The sequence below is a fragment of the Engystomops pustulosus genome, chromosome 3 (assembly GCF_040894005.1).
Source record: "Engystomops pustulosus chromosome 3, aEngPut4.maternal, whole genome shotgun sequence".
In the NCBI taxonomy this organism is placed as follows: Eukaryota; Metazoa; Chordata; class Amphibia; order Anura; family Leptodactylidae; genus Engystomops; species Engystomops pustulosus.
This window is the reverse complement of record NC_092413.1, coordinates 11,173,358-11,191,241: the sequence shown is the minus strand read 5'-3', so window position 1 is coordinate 11,191,241 and position 17,884 is coordinate 11,173,358. Positions and strand designations below refer to the sequence as shown.

Here is a 17,884-nt window from a genome sequence, read left to right as displayed (position 1 = left end):
CCTTCTGAGGTATGGCCTGCCTGGGGAGTTTGTCAATTGGCTGAAAGTTTTGTACGCAGGGGCAGAGAGTTTCCCGCTTGTGAACGGTTGGATTGGCCGCTCTTTTGAGGTCGGGTCTGGTGTTCGCCAGGGTTGTCCTCTGAGCCCACTTTTATACGTGTTCGCGATTGACCCATTCCTTAGGAGGGTTGATCGTGGGCCGTTGGTGGGAGTCGGGATGGATCGGGCAGCACCGGAAGCCACTCTAAGGGTGGTAGCGTATGCTGATGATGTCACTGTTTTCGTGTCCTCGGGAGGGGAGGCGCAATGGGTGATGTCAGAGGTTGACCGCTACTCAGAGGTTTCTGGGTCCAAGATCAACCGGGATAAGTGTGAGAGTCTCTGGCTGGGAGAGGGGGATCTAGGCTTTGATCTCCCGGACACTCTTCCAGGGCCCCAGGACTCCGCCAAAGTTCTCGGCATCGAATTCGGCCAGGGGGATTACCCCATGCAAAACTGGGACGGCAGGCTTAAGATCGCCGCCCAGAAGGTGGACCAGTGGAAGGGTTGGTCTTTGACCCTCAGAGAAAGGGTTAATCTGATCAAAACTTACCTGCTCCCATTGCTGATATATCTGGGCAGTGTGTGCATGTTGCCGGAACCCCTCTGGACTCGGGTGTACAGTCTGTTCTTCCAACTGTTATGGGGGAATAGGCTGAACCTTATCAAGAGGGAGGTTACTTACCGCACGAGGAGACAAGGAGGGTTGTGTATGGTCAACCCTGTGGTATTCCTAGTGAATACCTTTCTTAAGATCAATGTAGCAAACCTCTGGAAAGAGAGGGCTCCTCCGTGGGTATACTCCTGCAGGGGATGGTTTCGGCCTTTCTTCCAGGAATGGGAGACAGGAGGGCGAGTGAAGGATCTTCGCACACCGCATGGGCATCTTCCGGCTTATGCTACCCCGTTTCTGAAGGTGATTCGCCGGTGGGGTCTGGGAATGTGGGAGATCAGGACCATGTCGAGGAAAGTCCTTGACAAGAGGGTTCTGTTGACCCATTTCCAGAAGCCTCTGGCCCTCAGGGATTGCCCAAGTCGGGATCTGGGGGTGGGTTTGAGTTTATTGAATTCCATCAGGATCCCCTTGAAGTTTTGGGACGTGACTTGGCGCTGCTTCCATGGAAAGCTGTGTGTGAGGGACAATCTGAAGTGTAGGAGCTCTGAGGAAAGGGGTTGTCCCCGGGAGGAGTGCGGTGGTTTGCTGGAGAGCATGGACCACTTCCTGCTTCATTGTCCCTTTAACACAGAGGTGTACAACCGGGTGGGCGCTTCCATCCATTGGCCCGGGTTGGCCGGTCTCTCCTATGCGGAGTGGGCCTATGGAGCATTCAGAGGCCTGGGTGGCCGGGACCGCTGCACGTTATTCTTAGTCAGTCTAGTGGTCAGGTACCACATGTGGAACGCACGGTGTTTAGTGTCGACGCAGCGTAAAATCCTCCCGGTGGATGAGGTGGTTAGGAACATTCTGGGTGACCTGGTGAAGGTGCGCTCTCTGGAGTATGAGAGGCTGGGCACGGGGAGGGCCTCTCTCCTTTGGAGGGGGTTCTCCTTTAGTGTCCCTTAGTCTGTCATCTCCTCTCCTGGTGTGGGGCTGATGCTGCACTGTAGATTTTTGTTTTGTATCTGGGCATATAGTGATGTAGGGCTTGCAGGCACCGAACCTGGGCTTTATGTGATTTTGATTGAAGTTGTTGAGATTTTATTTGTATTCTGTTTTCTTTATGTTGTGTTGTAAATACTGTATATATTGTATATATTGTATATAGTGGGGTTTGGGACATAGTGTTAGGTTGGGAGGGGGGTGATGGTGGTGGGACTTATGAACGACCCTGGGCACTGGTCTGGACTACTTAACGCAAACTTTGGACGTTAGACCAGTGTCTGGGGGGAAGGGGAGGGTGCGGGCGAGGGATTTAGTTTAGTGTAGTGATGTGTGTATTATGTATTATATATTTAAAAAAAAAAAAAAAAAAAAACGGGTGTGGGATGTGGTCTGTGTGGGGTGGTTTGTTATTAGAGGGTGTGGGGTGGGTTTATGTATATTTATGGTCATTTATGTTTATTTGTGGGTGTGGCTTGTCTTATTGTTTATTGGTTTGGTTTAGGTTGTGATAATCGGTTGGGTGGGGGTTGTAGTATTTGGTGTTATTCATTTCGGTGTATTGTAAGTTATTGTTTTGCTAGGAGTGAATGTGGCTGGACCAGCAGGTAAGATTGTATATATTGTATATTATGTTTGGTTTGTATTGTTATGTTTTTTACTTTTATATAAAATAAAAGATCTACAGGATGTAACTCAGGATCAGTACAGGATAAGTAATGTCATGTATGTACACAGTGACTGCACCAGCAGCAGAATAGTGAGTGCAGCTCTGGGGTATAATACAGGATGTAACTCAGGATCAGTACAGGATAAGTAATGTCATGTATGTACACAGTGAATGCACCAGCAGCAGAATAGTGACTGCAGCTCTGGGGTATAATACAGGATGTAACTCAGGATCAGTACAGGATAAGTAATGTCATGTATGTACACAGTGACTGCACCAGCAGCAGAATAGTGAGTGCAGCTCTGGAATATAATACAGGATGTAACTCAGGATCAGTACAGGTTAAGTAATGTCATGTATGTACACAGTGACTGCACCAGCAGCAGAATAGTGAGTGCAGCTCTGGGGTATAATACAGGATGTAACTCAGGATCAGTACAGGACAAGTAATGTCATGTATGTACACAGTGACTGCACCAGCAGCAGAATAGTGAGTGCAGCTCTGGAATATAACACAGGATGTAACTCAGGATCAGTACAGGATAAGTAATGTCATGTATGTACACAGTGACTGCACCAGCAGCAGAATAGTGAGTGCAGCTCTGGAGTATAATACAAGATGCAACTCAGGATCAGTACAGGATAAGTAATGTCATGTATGTACACAGTGACTGCACCAGCAGCAGAATAGTGAGTGCAGCTCTGGAGTATAATACAAGATGTAACTCAGGATCAGTACAGGATAAGTAATGTCATGTATGTACACAGTGACTGCACCAGCAGCAGAATAGTGAGTGCAGCTCTGGGGTATAATACAGGATGTAACTCAGGATCAGTACAGGATAAGTAATGTCATGTATGTACACAGTGACTGCACCAGCAGCAGAATAGTGAGTGCAGCTCTGGAGTATAATACAAGATGTAACTCAGGATCAGTACAGGATAAGTAATGTCATGTATGTACACAGTGACTGCACCAGCAGCAGAATAGTGAGTGCAGCTCTGGAGTATAATACAGGATGTAACAAACTACATAAAGCAGATGAACCCCCTCCTTAAAAACAGATTAGTACAACTTACCTCTCAGCATCATATACTAGAGCCACTCGTCCATAATCCCAGAGATTCTTTCGAATGATGGAGAAAATCAGCAGCAACAACTAAGAAAAATATGTAATTGGTGACTCATGTATTTGTATTAAAAATAAATGACATTAATGGGGGGAGACAGGATATGAATACTCAGTGGTGGGGGGGCTATCAGTACTGAGTATGACACTAGCATTCAGCTACTTACCATAGAACAGAGGGAGATAAGCGGCTGCCTGATACATTGTACGCCACTTCTCTCCAGCGCAGTTATGTCTCAGTCACGCTTACACACTCATATGAACACTACAGTAGTGGGATCAGCTCTATGGGAATTATAGCTTAAAGCCAATGACTTACACTACAAGGGTTACAGTGTAGGAAGGTGAGGGGTCAGAGTTGTCCGCTCCTTATCATTGCAGCTACCTACCACAAAACAGATGACGTCCAGCACCAAGACAGTAGGGATTCCTCCGAACGTGACCCCCTGGAGGACCGTGCTTCCCGTGTGGCCCCCGTAGCAGTAACTTGTGGAGTTATTGGAGCTGTTCCCCAGGCGGCTGTCGCTCCACAAGGAGGAGGTGGAGGAGTCGCCCCCATAATGAAAGTGTAAGGAATGGATCATCAGGCCGAATCTGGAAGAGATGAATGTAGTCATCAGAATACATGGGAAGCGACACCGGGGGGACGGGGCAAGTGCCCAAACAAGCGGCCCATTGTTATCTCACTGACTGCAGGAGCTCATTACATGGGTACGAATTCTGATAATGAGAAAACCGCTGCATCACATGACTGGGAGGAGGAGGCCGATTAAATGGTAAAGCTATGGCCATGAACGGGTTAAAGTGTCAGAACGTGCGACCATACAGAGTGCAGCCGGTGTTAGGTATTGTCCCTGGAGAGAGATATATCTCTGTGTATGTTGTTAGTAGCTGCAGGACTGTGATACATGGATTTCCATTCCAGGATTGTGGCTTCTACATGTGTCCTCACACTGCTGTGCTCTGTGCTCTCTGCAGCCGGTGTTAGCTATTGCCACTGGAGAGACCTTTGCACATATATATCTGTGTGTATTTTGTTAGCTACTGCAGGGCTATGATACTTGGATTTCCATTCCAGGATTGTAGCTGCTACATGTGTCCTCACACTGCTGTGCTCTGTGCTCTCTGCAACCAGTGTTGGCTATTGCCACTGGGGAGACCTTTGTGCATGTTGTTAGTAGAAGCAGGATTTATGTTCCAGGATTGTACTTCTCCAAGTGCAGTTGGGGGCCGGGGGTGGGGGGGTTGGGACCTCACACAGCTTTGCTCTAAGTTCTCTGCATTGAGCTCACTTCACAACAGGGACCAGCTTTTTCTCTAATACGTTCTTTATAACTATAGACAATCCCTTTAAGAGGCAGAGCAGTCTTTTGCTTTTTTTTTTCTAATTTACATTTCAACTTTTCCTTCCTGTTTGCACAAGGTCCATGAGGCGGTGACGTTCTGACATCTTGCTTCTTCCTCTTTTTGTGGCCCCTACATCAACTTGTAACAAGATACAAGGATTTTTTACTCTTTCTAGAAGATTTTTTTTATTTTTGTTTTTTAATCCAACTTCCTCAGCCCTCCCCCCCCCCCCCCACTTTTCCCCTTGTGGCGTCATCATCAAAGCAACAGCGCCACGGCCGTATGAGCAATCAAAAATGCAACATGGCAATGGCTGCAAAGGGTTAAATTTATATCCTCCCCAAATCCCAGACCCGGCCCGTCCACCTCACATCTATACATCACTTATATATCAATCACAGATTATATACATTACACTGGGTCCTATGGTGATATATCAATCACAGATTATATACATTACACTGGGACCTATGGGTGATATATCAATCACAGATTATATACATTACACTGGGACCTATGGGTGATATATCAATCACAGATTATATACATTACACAGGGTCCTATGGGTGATATATCAATCACAGATTATATACATTACACTGGGACCTATGGGTGATATATCAATCACAGATTATATACATTACACAGGGTCCTATGGGTGATATATCAATTACAGATTATATACATTACACTGGGACCTATGGGTGATATATCAATCACAGATTATATACATTACACTGGGTCCTATGGGTGATATATCAATCACAGATTATATACATTACACAGGGTCCTATGGGTGATATATCAATCACAGATTATACACATTACACAGGGTCCTATGGGTGATATATCAATCACAGATTATATACATTACACAGGGTCCTATGGGTGATATATCAATCACAGATTATATACATTACACTGGGACCTATGGGTGATATATCAATCACAGATTATACACATTACACAGGGTCCTATGGGTGATATATCAATCACAGATTATATACATTACACTGGGACCTATGGGTGATATATCAATCACAGATTATATACATTACACTGGGACCTATGGGTGATATATCAATCACAGATTATATACATTACACTGGGACCTATGGGTGATATATCAATCACAGATTATACAGATTACACAGGGTCCTATGGGTGATATATCAATCACAGATTATACACATTACACAGGGTCCTATGGGTGATATATCAATCACAGATTATACACATTACACAGGGTCCTATGGGTGATATATCAATCACAGATTATATACATTACACTTGAACCTATGGGTGATATATCAATCACAGATTATATACATTACACTTGAACCTATGGGTGATATATCAATCACAGATTATATACATTACACAGGGTCCTATGGGTGATATATCAATCACAGATTATATACATTACACTTGAACCTATGGGTGATATATCAATCACAGATTATACACATTACACAGGGTCCTATGGGTGATATATCAATCACAGATTATATACATTACACTGGGACCTATGGGTGATATATCAATCACAGATTATATACATTACACTGGGACCTATGGGTGATATATCAATCACAGATTATATACATTACACTGGGACCTATGGGTGATATATCAATCACAGATTATATACATTACACTGGGACCTATGGGTGATATATCAATCACAGATTATATACATTACACTAGGACCTATGGGTGATATATCAATCACAGATTATATACATAACACTGGGACCTATGGGTGATATATCAATCACAGATTATACACATTACACAGGGTCCTATGGGTGATATATCAATCACAGATTATACACATGACACTGGGACCTATGGGTGATATATCAATCACAGATTATATACATTACACTGGGACCTATGGGTGATATATCAATCACAGATTATATACATTACACTGGGACCTATGGGTGATATATCAATCACAGATTATATACATTACACTGGGACCTATGGGTGATATATCAATCACAGATTATACAGATTACACAGGGTCCTATGGGTGATATATCAATCACAGATTATACACATTACACAGGGTCCTATGGGTGATATATCAATCACAGATTATACACATTACACAGGGTCCTATGGGTGATATATCAATCACAGATTATATACATTACACTTGAACCTATGGGTGATATATCAATCACAGATTATATACATTACACTTGAACCTATGGGTGATATATCAATCACAGATTATATACATTACACAGGGTCCTATGGGTGATATATCAATCACAGATTATATACATTACACTTGAACCTATGGGTGATATATCAATCACAGATTATACACATTACACAGGGTCCTATGGGTGATATATCAATCACAGATTATATACATTACACTGGGACCTATGGGTGATATATCAATCACAGATTATATACATTACACTGGGACCTATGGGTGATATATCAATCACAGATTATATACATTACACTGGGACCTATGGGTGATATATCAATCACAGATTATATACATTACACTAGGACCTATGGGTGATATATCAATCACAGATTATATACATAACACTGGGACCTATGGGTGATATATCAATCACAGATTATACACATTACACAGGGTCCTATGGGTGATATATCAATCACAGATTATACACATGACACTGGGACCTATGGGTGATATATCAATCACAGATTATATACATTACACTGGGTCCTATGGGTGATATATCAATCACAGATTATATACATTACACTGGGTCCTATGGGTGATGACCGCCAGTGTGTGGCGTTGGGTCTTAGGTCTCCATTTCACTCGTTCGGCATCTCTCATGGTCGTTACTTATTACTCCGGAGCTTTTCACAGTGAAAACATGAAGATGTAATGTGAACAAAGTCTAACAAAACCCAAGGCAGGATCTGGTAACTAGGTAACAGGAGGCGCGGGCAGCCATTGTTTACCAGGCCCGTGCCAGCCATTATAAGGAGATCTGTTAACATCAAGGACGTCCAAAATGATATCGGGCCACGGCCGAGATTGGATTCCACCGCCTTTAAGACGTTTATATGCAAATGAGGCGTCTGGATATGTTAATAAGGCGTTATTCCTGTCAGAGGACATAGAGGGCGGGACAAGTCCCGTAAAGCGCAAATAAGAAGATCCTAATTCTATTCATAACTTTAAGGGATTTTCTAGTATGGCTACCTTCTACCAGAAACAGCGCCACATAAGTCCTCAGGCCGTGTGTGATATTACAAGCCACATCAGAATACGCCAGTATTATTAACGGTTCAGGCAGTACACGCATCGTACCGTCCCTTTAAGGGCAGCGGGATCAAGGCCTTGTGTGCAGCGGGTATATACAGATGCTGTGCCAGGGCAATGCCCCATAAACAAACACATGTGAGTGTCGTGTGATCGCTGCCAGCATCCATTACACGCAGCGCTTCTCTGAGGCGGCAGGTGATCCATAGCGCCATCCGCTCTGCCGTGCAGGGTAAACACTGTCTGGCCCTAGGGTGCTCCATTATAAACATAGACAACAATCTCTCTAGAGGCCATAAAACCTGTGAATTCAAAATGTCCGCCCCCTATTTAAACTACATTGTACTTTACGTTTCATCATGAACTGCAGCCACTGTTATGTATTGTCCCTGGAGAGATGTGTAATCAGACCTCACACTGCTGTGCTCTGGGCTCTCTGCAGCCAGTGTTATGTATTGTCCCTGGAGAGATGTGTAATCACACCTCACACTGCTGTGCTCTGTGCTCTCTGCAGCCAGTGTTATGTATTGTCCCTGGAGAGATGTGTAATCAGACCTCACACTGCTGTGCTCTGTGCTCTCTGCAGCCACTGTTATGTATTGTCCCTGGAGAGATGTGTAATCAGACCTCACACTGCTGTGCTCTGTGCTCTCTGCAGCCACTGTTATGTATTGTCCCTGGAGAGATGTGTAATCACAACTTTGTGTATATTGTTAGTAGCAGCAGGACTGTGAAATATAGATTTATACTCCAGGATTATACTGGACGCATGTACTTACACTGCTGTGCTCTGTGCCCTCTGCAGCCACTGTTATGTATTGTCCCTGGAGAGATGTGTAATCACAACTTTGTGTATATTGTTAGTAGCAGCAGGACTGTGAAATATAGATTTATACTCCAGGACGCATGTCCTTACACTGCAGTGCTCTGTGCCCTCTGCAGACAGTGTTATGTATTGTCCCTGGAGAGATGTCTAATCAGACATTTGTGTATATTGTTAGTAGCAGCAGGACTGTGAAATATGGATTTTATATTCCTGGATTTTACTGGGGGACTGTCCTAACACTGCTGTGCTCTGTGCTTTCTTGCAGGAACACACACAAATATTATATATATATATATATATATATATATATATATATATATATATATATATATATATATATATATATATATATATATATATATATATAACCATATATACACTATAGGCCTGACCTGTAGTAGTGATGTGGCAGGGTGATGTGTAAGTCAACAATAAGAACCGGTTCCTGTGTGATGTGGAGTAACTACAAATCTATAGATTGGTGCACTGGATTGTGATGTGTAGTTATAGAACAGAAAGTGGAGGCCGCTACCTGCTGACTGTACTCTCTCTCTAATAAATATATATATATATATATATATATATATATATATATATATATATATATACAGGCCCTCCGCCATCTTTTGGTTGCAGAGTAATGGCCACGGTTATGTGGTAGTTCCCCACTTGTACCATGTCCTCCAACCTGCCACCACGGAGGCTGTTAGACGCCCTTCATTGCGCAGTGGACGCTGATGTAACGGCCTACAGCTGAAACCGCGACCACACGCAGTCAGTGGGTTTGATTTTTCAGAGAACAACAGAGTTTTACCCAAGAAACTAATCTGCAATTAAAGGGGTTTTCCCACTAAAGACACTAATCCAGTATAGAGGGAACTACCCCTTTAACAAGCTAGGGCTCCTATCAGGCCTGAAAGATGAATGTGCTGGGCCTGTGGGGAAATGACACCAAGGAGGCGTCATGCCGCGTGGACAGAAGTCAAGCAGGCACCGTGCTGCATACATAGAAGTCAAGGAGGCGCCGTGCTGCATACATAGAAGTCAAGGAGGCGTCGTGCTGCATACATAGAAGTCAAGGAGGCGCCGTGCTGCATACATAGAAGTCAAGGAGGCTTCGCACCGCTTACATAGGAGTCAAGGAGGCACCGCGCCGCATACATAGAAGTCAAGGAGGCGTTGCACCGCATACATAGAAGTCAAGGAGGCGCCGCTTACATAGAAGTCAAGGAGGCACCATGCTGCATACATAGAAGTCAAGGAGGCGCCGTGCTGCATACATAGAAGTCAAGGAGGCATCGCACCGCTTACATAGGAGTCAAGGAGGCTTCGCACCGCTTACATAGGAGTCAAGGAGGCACCGCGCCGCTTACATAGAAGTCAAGGAGGCGCCGCATACATAGAAGTCAAGGAGGCGCCGCTTACATAGAAGTCAAGGAGGCGCCGCTTACATAGAAGTCAAGGAGGCGCCGCTTACATAGAAGTCAAGGAGGCGCCGCTTACATAGAAGTCAAGGAGGCGCCGCTTACATAGAAGTCAAGGAGGCGGCGCTTACATAGAAGTCAAGGAGGCGCCGCGCCGCATACATAGAAGTCAAGGAGGCGCCGCGCCGCATACATAGAAGTCAAGGAGGCGCCGCGCCGCATACATAGAAGTCAAGGTGCCATGCTGTTGGACAGATGCCAAGTGTGCGGTTGTGCAGAGCGATAAGACAGCAAGGGGGCGACCACAATGTGCTGGAGATACCAAGGGGGCGACCACAATGTGCTGGAGATACCAAGGGGGCGACCACAATGTGCTGGAGATACCAAGGGGGCGACCACGATGTGCTGGAGATACCAAAGGGGACGACCACGATGTGCTGGAGATACCAAAGGGGACGACCACGATGTGCTGGAGATACCAAAGGGGACGACCACGATGTGCTGGAGATACCAAAGGGGACGACCACGATGTGGTGGAGATACCAAAGGGGACGACCACGATGTGCTGGAGATACCAAAGGGGACGACCACGATTAGCTGGAGATACCAAAGGGGCGACCACGATGTGCTGGAGATACCAAAGGGGCGACCACGATGTGCTGGAGATACCAAAGGGGCGACCACGATGTGCTGGAGATACCAAAGGGGCGACCACGATGTGCTGGAGATACCAAAGGGGCGACCACGATGTGCTGGAGATACCAAAGGGGCGACCACGATGTGCTGGAGATACCAAAGGGGTGACCACGATGTGCTGGAGATACCAAAGGGGACGACCACGATGTGCTGGAGATACCAAAGGGGACGACCACGATGTGCTGGAGATACCAAAGGGGACGACCACGATTAGCTGGAGATACCAAAGGGGCGACCACGATGTGCTGGAGATACCAAAGGGGCGACCACGATGTGCTGGAGATACCAAAGGGGCGACCACGATGTGCTGGAGATACCAAAGGGGCGACCACGATGTGCTGGAGATACCAAAGGGGCGACCACGATGTGCTGGAGATACCAAAGGGGCGACCACGATGTGCTGGAGATACCAAAGGGGCGACCACGATGTGCTGGAGATACCAAAGGGGCGACCACGATGTGCTGGAGATACCAAAGGGGCGACCACGATGTGCTGGAGATACCAAAGGGGTGACCACGATGTGCTGGAGATACCAAAGGGGACGACCACGATGTGCTGGAGATACCAAAGGGGACGACCACGATGTGCTGGAGATACCAAAGGGGACGACCACGATGTGCTGGAGATACCAAAGGGGGCGACCACGATGTGCTGGAGATACCAAAGGGGCGACCACGATGTGCTGGAGATACCAAAGGGGCGACCACGATGTGCTGGAGATACCAAAGGGGCGACCACGATGTGCTGGAGATACCAAAGGGGCGACCACGATGTGCTGGAGATACCAAAGGGGCGACCACGATGTGCTGGAGATACCAAAGGGGCGACCACGATGTGCTGGAGATACCAAAGGGGCGACCACGATGTGCTGGAGATACCAAAGGGGCGACCACGATGTGCTGGAGATACCAAGGGGGCCACCATGATGTGCTGGAGATACCAATGGGGCATTGGGGTGCGCAGTACGACAACAAAGAGAGCACCACAGAGATGTGCTCAAGGGAGACGCTAAACACAATTTTTGTAGGTATTATGAAAGCCCCAAGTATTCCAAGTATGCATTAGTGAGCGTAGTCTATACGTCTGAGTGTCCCTTCAAGTGCCATACTACACGTCTACCATATATGATGGTGCTTATGCTGTTTGCACAAGAATCCACTTCTCCAGTTGTCACGTAACACACTGCGGCCAAACTACGCAGACGGGGAAACCAATCACAGCACAGCTTTCATTTTCCTGGTCCAGGATGGAACATGAGAGCCGCGCTGTGATTGGTTTGCAATGGGTAACACAGACTGTATTTTTTTTTTCTACATTGTCTTGGCTCTTGTGGTTGCTTTTAAGATAAGATGACAAAGAGGGGCGTGGCCTGATGCCGGACTGAGCGGACGTGCGCCGCGGAGCTCCCGGGACCCGACACCCTATCTCCCTTCCCAGGCAGCCATCCCTCACCTGTGCCACCTCTCTCCTGCTCCGCTGTGCCCCGCGCACCTGCCGCTGTCCACCGGCACCGATCTTGAGGCGGCTGTGGACTCCGCACCGCTCCCCGGCATTCCCCTGCAGCCGGCCACGTGACCAGCGCGGCGGCCCGATCCTAGCCGCCCGGTCCCGCGGCAGGTACACAGCGCTGCTGATCACCGGGGATATCATCCTACTCCCCTGCAGCCCGGAACAACGCTCCCACCACCGGAGGCACCGTGACAGCTCCAGCCAGCACTGCATCCTGCTGGAGGCGCCATCTTGTGGGACTCCCCTGCGCTGCCTGAGGCCTAGGCGCGCAGGGTTAACCCTGACACTGCCAGACTGAGCCGGGACCAGGTAGGGAAGTAATTCCCCTGTTGCTGCCCACCTCTGCCCTGGGGACCCCTAGTTGTGCAGCCCAGCACTGAGTCCTCCATACTCCCAGTGATCCCCTGCTCCTGGGTTCTGCTTTATATTAACCCTCGCAGTGCCGCTGCAATACTCCACGTGGGTTTGTACTGTATCTCTGCTAATTACTGGACGCTAGGCTCCGCGATTGTTTATCACTGGCCCCCCCTGCCCAGACGCCATGGGTAACCGGAGGAGAACGGCTAAAATGCTCAAAGCAGCGTCTGCGCCTCCATCGGATGATGAATCCGTCCATGAAGATCCTCCATTCCAGTCCCTGGAACCCCTGGACGCGCAGGATTGCTCCACATCCCAAGCAGTTCTTGCGCAGATACAGTCGAATGCTGCTAAAAAGTTGGGGAGATTCTCCCGCACACAGCCCTGCTCTCCTCAGGGGTCCCCAAACTCCTCTCCCTCCCTCTTTGAAGGCTCCCAGAGCCCGCCGCAGCTTGTAAGTTATGAAGAGGGCGAGGATCCGCCTGACGCGGCCACGGAGCTGGATCGAAAATTTGCAGAGGTGCTGGCGGCCATTAACGGATGCCAATCCAAACTGGTTACCAAGGTGGATGAGCTGCGACAGGATTTTGTTCTTTTAAGACATGATGTCCACAAAGCCAAAGAGCGAATCACCGAAACTGAACGCAGAATATCTGAGGTGGAGGATGTCCAGAGGCCTATGCCGACACAGATCAGAGAGCTTCAGCGCCAAATGTCTGCATCCATCGACAGAGCTGATGACCTCGAAAACCGCCTGCGACGGAACAACGTCAGAGTGGTTGGCCTCCCCGAAAAAGTGGAGGGGTCTGACCCGGTATCCTTTTTTGAAAATTGGCTCAAAAATATGCTGCCTGCAGATACCTTTTCCCCGTTCTTCACAGTGGAGAGGGCCCATCGTGTGCCATCCCGCCCTGGCCCTCCAGGGGGCAATCCAAGACCCTTCCTGGCCCGGCTGCTGCACTTTAGGGACAGGGACTCTATCCTCAGGGCTGTCCGTACCAAGGGAGAAATCCTCTATGCCAACAGCAGAGTGTCCTTCTACCCTGATTTCTCTGCATCCGTCAGGAAACAGCGAGCACAATTTACTGAGGTCCGTGCCCGTCTCCGTGACAAGGGGTATAAATACTCCATGATGTATCCTTCCAAGCTCCGAATTGTGGACGGACCGAAGACTCGTTTCTTCACCTGCCCAACCGAAGCACTTCACTGGGCTGATGCAGCTCCACGGGCCCCAGCTGGAAGGCCCGCACCTCCTGAGTGACTGGACTCACATATCCTTTTATCTGATATGCAATGACAATGCTGGACTTAGTCCTGATTAGATATTTAGGGGTCCCAGATCACTATTATAGGTTTTTACTATCTGTTTACATACTACGTGCCTCACAAAATGTACCCTGTGACTGATTGCGTTCTATTTTTTGGTCATATCGACCAGTGCGCCACACATGGCACTTTTCCCTCTCCCTCCTCCTCTCCCTCCTCCCTCTCCCTCCTCCCCCCCTTTCCTGTTACCACTACCTCCCTACGTCTCCCTCCTTTCTCCCCCCCCTCCCCTATCTCCTCTTTGGTTCTCTCTAAATATGGCTGCCTAATAACCTCCTGATCACATATACATTAAGGGTTGAAGGTCCCGGGACAAATGGTGTAGGTTTGTCTTGAGTTAGGGACCACTGTTCTACTATTTGACTGTTAGTGGGTATAGGTCTACACTACTGCTGTTAGGGTGTTAGACAGGGGGTTTGTATTCTTGGGATTGTTAGTACAGTTCTGGTTATATTTGTTATGCTCACTGTTGTCTGTCTGTCTATGTCTTTGTGGTATGAAAGGATGAATGCTTGGTTGCTCACGTCTCCTTCCCCACACCCCTTTCCCTTCCGCTAAGATGTCTTCACTTAAGGTAATGAGCTGGAATGTGAGGGGACTTAACTCCAAATTCAAGAGGGCTCTGATGTTAGATGTCATTAAGCGTCAGGCCCCCCATATTGTATGTATCCAAGAGACACACCTTACGGGTCAGAAGGTCCTCTCCCTGAAGCGGGCATGGGTGGCTAGAGGTTATCATTCCTCTTACTCTGTCTACGCCAGGGGAGTATCCATACTTATATCCAAAGCGCTTCCCATAGAAGTCATACAGGTAGCACCGGATCACTTTGGCCGTTTTGTGATCGTACATTGTGCCTTGTGGGGCTTTACCTTTACTATAGCGTCTATTTATGTCCCACCTCCCTTTGATCCAGCTGTATTGCACCTAATATCCAGTAAACTTGCTGCTATGCCTCCAAGTCCGATACTCTGCATTGGTGACTTCAATGCTGTCCCTAATCCCTCCTTAGATCGTACAAGTGGTCTGGACACAGGCTCGGTCCGTCTGAATGAGTGGCTCACTTCTCTAGACCTCGCCGATGTTTGGCGTAGTAAACACCCTCAAGAGAGAGAATATTCATTTTATTCCTCTGTTCATAAGAGCTTCTCTCGGATTGATCTGGCCTTTGTTTCCCCAGATATGTTGCCGCACGTTGATCAGGTATCCTATTGCCCGCGCAGTGCATCAGACCACTCCGCCTTGTTCATCAGTCTCCTTATAGGCCCCCCCAGCGACTCCCGCTTATGGCGCCTGCACCCGGCTTGGCTCCTATCCCCAGCGGTCCAGAGTACTGTTAGGGCAGCGCACAGCGAGTTCTGGGACGTACACTCAACTCATCCTGATCCTCTTCTAGTCTGGGACTCGTACAAGTCCTCGGTGCGGGGAGCATTCATGTCGGGGGTAGCTGGCCATAGGAAGTCCTTAAATGCGCAGGAGGAGAGGTTGACCGCTGCACTGGTGACCGCAGAAAAGGAATATCTAGATAAACCTACTCCAGGGAATAAAAAGACTTGGGCTCAGGCGCAGAGGAACCATTTAGCTGTAGCGAAGGAGCGCACCAGCAAGCGCCTGCAAGCCAGGGAAGCGTCCATCTTTGAATTCGGAGATAAAAACGGGAAGCTGCTTGCGTATCTCTCGCGGGCTGAACGTCCTTGTGCTTCCGTTCCCTCTATTATTGATGGTAACGGAGCCTTGATTACAGAACCCCGGGCCATTAACATGGTATTTTATGAATTCTATTCCTCTCTTTACAGCTCCAGATTGTCCGCCTCTTCCGTCGAGATTTCCAGATTCCTTGACAGTCTTCCACTATGGAGGCTCACACCGGCACAGTCTTCGGAGCTTGATGCCCCGCTCTCGGCGGAGGAGGTGGAACTGGCCATCCAATCGTTGCCCCCCGGTAAGACTCCTGGACTTGATGGGCTGGGAGGTGAGTGGTATAGGGATAACTGTGAGACTCTGGTCCCCCTTCTCCTTAGCCTGTACTCCGATGCGTTTGACAGCGGTTCCCTCCCCGACTCCATGCGAGAGGCCCTTATTGTAGTTCTTCCCAAGCCTGGCAAGGACCCTCTGCTTCCCGACTCATACCGTCCAATTTCCCTCCTAAACTCAGATGTTAAGATACTAGCAAAAATTCTGGCGACAAGGCTTAACAAAGTAATATTATCATTGGTTCACCCAGACCAGACAGGCTTTATGCCTGGGAGGGGAACTGACATAAATATACAAAGACTACACCTGAACATTGCAGAAGCAGAGCGGTCTCCAGACCCTGGGTTTATATTATCCTTAGACAATTGTAAGGCGTTTGACTCAGTAGAGTGGACATATTTATGGACCCTCCTGCCTAGAATGGGTTTTGGCCCTCGATTTACAGCATTAGTTAAACTACTGTATAATGATCCCAAGGCTAGGGTACGGACTAATCTTAACATCTCACCTACTCTCCCTATGGCCAGGGGCACTAGACAGGGTTGCCCACTATCTCCCCTCCTCTTCGCACTCGCCATTGAACCCCTTGCTGTGGCGATCCGCCACTCTGAGGGCATTAAGGGCATAACTAGAGGTACTATTATTGAGAAGGTATCTCTCTATGCTGATGATACACTTGTATATCTTGGAGATGTGGGCCCCTCTCTGGAATCCCTTCTGTCCTTGATAGAACGCTATGGGGGGTTCTCAGGCCTTCGGGTTAACTGGGACAAATCAGCCCTCTTTCCCTTATCTGATGTAGGGGTACACTCCCTCCCCGTCCCAGTCCAGGTGGTGTCCACCTTTAAATATCTGGGAGTCCAGGTGTCACGCAAGGTCCAGGCATTTACAGAGTTAAACATTACACCCCTGATAACTGCAACTGAATCGCGTCTAAAAGCCTGGTCCACTCTCCCCTTGTCTCTGTACGGGCGTATTAACATATTTAAAATGATTTTTCTTCCAAAATTCTTATACCTTTTTCACGCTTGTCCTATACTGCTTCCAAAGAGCCTGTTTAAACGCATAGACGGCATTCTCAGGTCCTTTTACTGGCAGTGTAGTGCCCCACGATTCAGTTTAGCGCTGCTTCAGGCTCCCAAGGCTAGGGGTGGACTGGCTGCCCCGGATCTGTATCTTTATTACCTGGCTTCCCAGCTAGTATATGCCCAGTGGTGGATAGATATAGACATGGGTAATGCAGCTACTGCACTGGCTGGTGCCCTGGTAGGTTCCTACGAGGCCCTTACAAACTTGCTGTACAGATACAAGTCCCCATCTGATACCCCACTTCCCCTACGTACGGTAGCGGTGTGCTGGTGTAGGGCGCAATCCCTGGTAGAACCGAGCAGCTCTCCCCCTCTCTCGCCCAGGACTCCATTGTGGCTCAATCCGTGGCTTTCTCACTTCCTCTCCCTCCCGGGCTGGACAATGTGGGGGGCGGCGGGGGTGAAATTTGTAGGCCAGCTATTATCTCCGGAAGCAGAATTACTCAGCTTTAACGAAATAAGGGAGAGACATACTGTACCCACTACGGCCAGCTTCCATTACACGCAACTGCGACATGCATTCAAAGCCCAATTCGGCTCCTTCAGCCTGACAGTGAAATTCTCCAAACTAGAGACTCTGATGAGTACCCCGGACCTCCCTAAGCCACTCACTCAGTGCTATGCTCTC

At 48.0% G+C, this 17,884-nt stretch overlaps 1 protein-coding gene across 1 annotated transcript in view; it reads right to left on the bottom strand.

Annotated features, from left to right (window-relative positions):
* TMEM63A (transmembrane protein 63A) overlaps positions 1-17,884 on the bottom strand; it is a 60,500-nt gene that overhangs the window by 33,476 nt on the left and 9,140 nt on the right. Inside the window, 2 exon segments of the mRNA XM_072140024.1 lie at positions 3,390-3,469; positions 3,829-4,033. Of these exon segments, the coding sequence (XP_071996125.1) occupies positions 3,390-3,469; positions 3,829-4,023 (275 nt within the window). The 5' untranslated portion in view covers positions 4,024-4,033.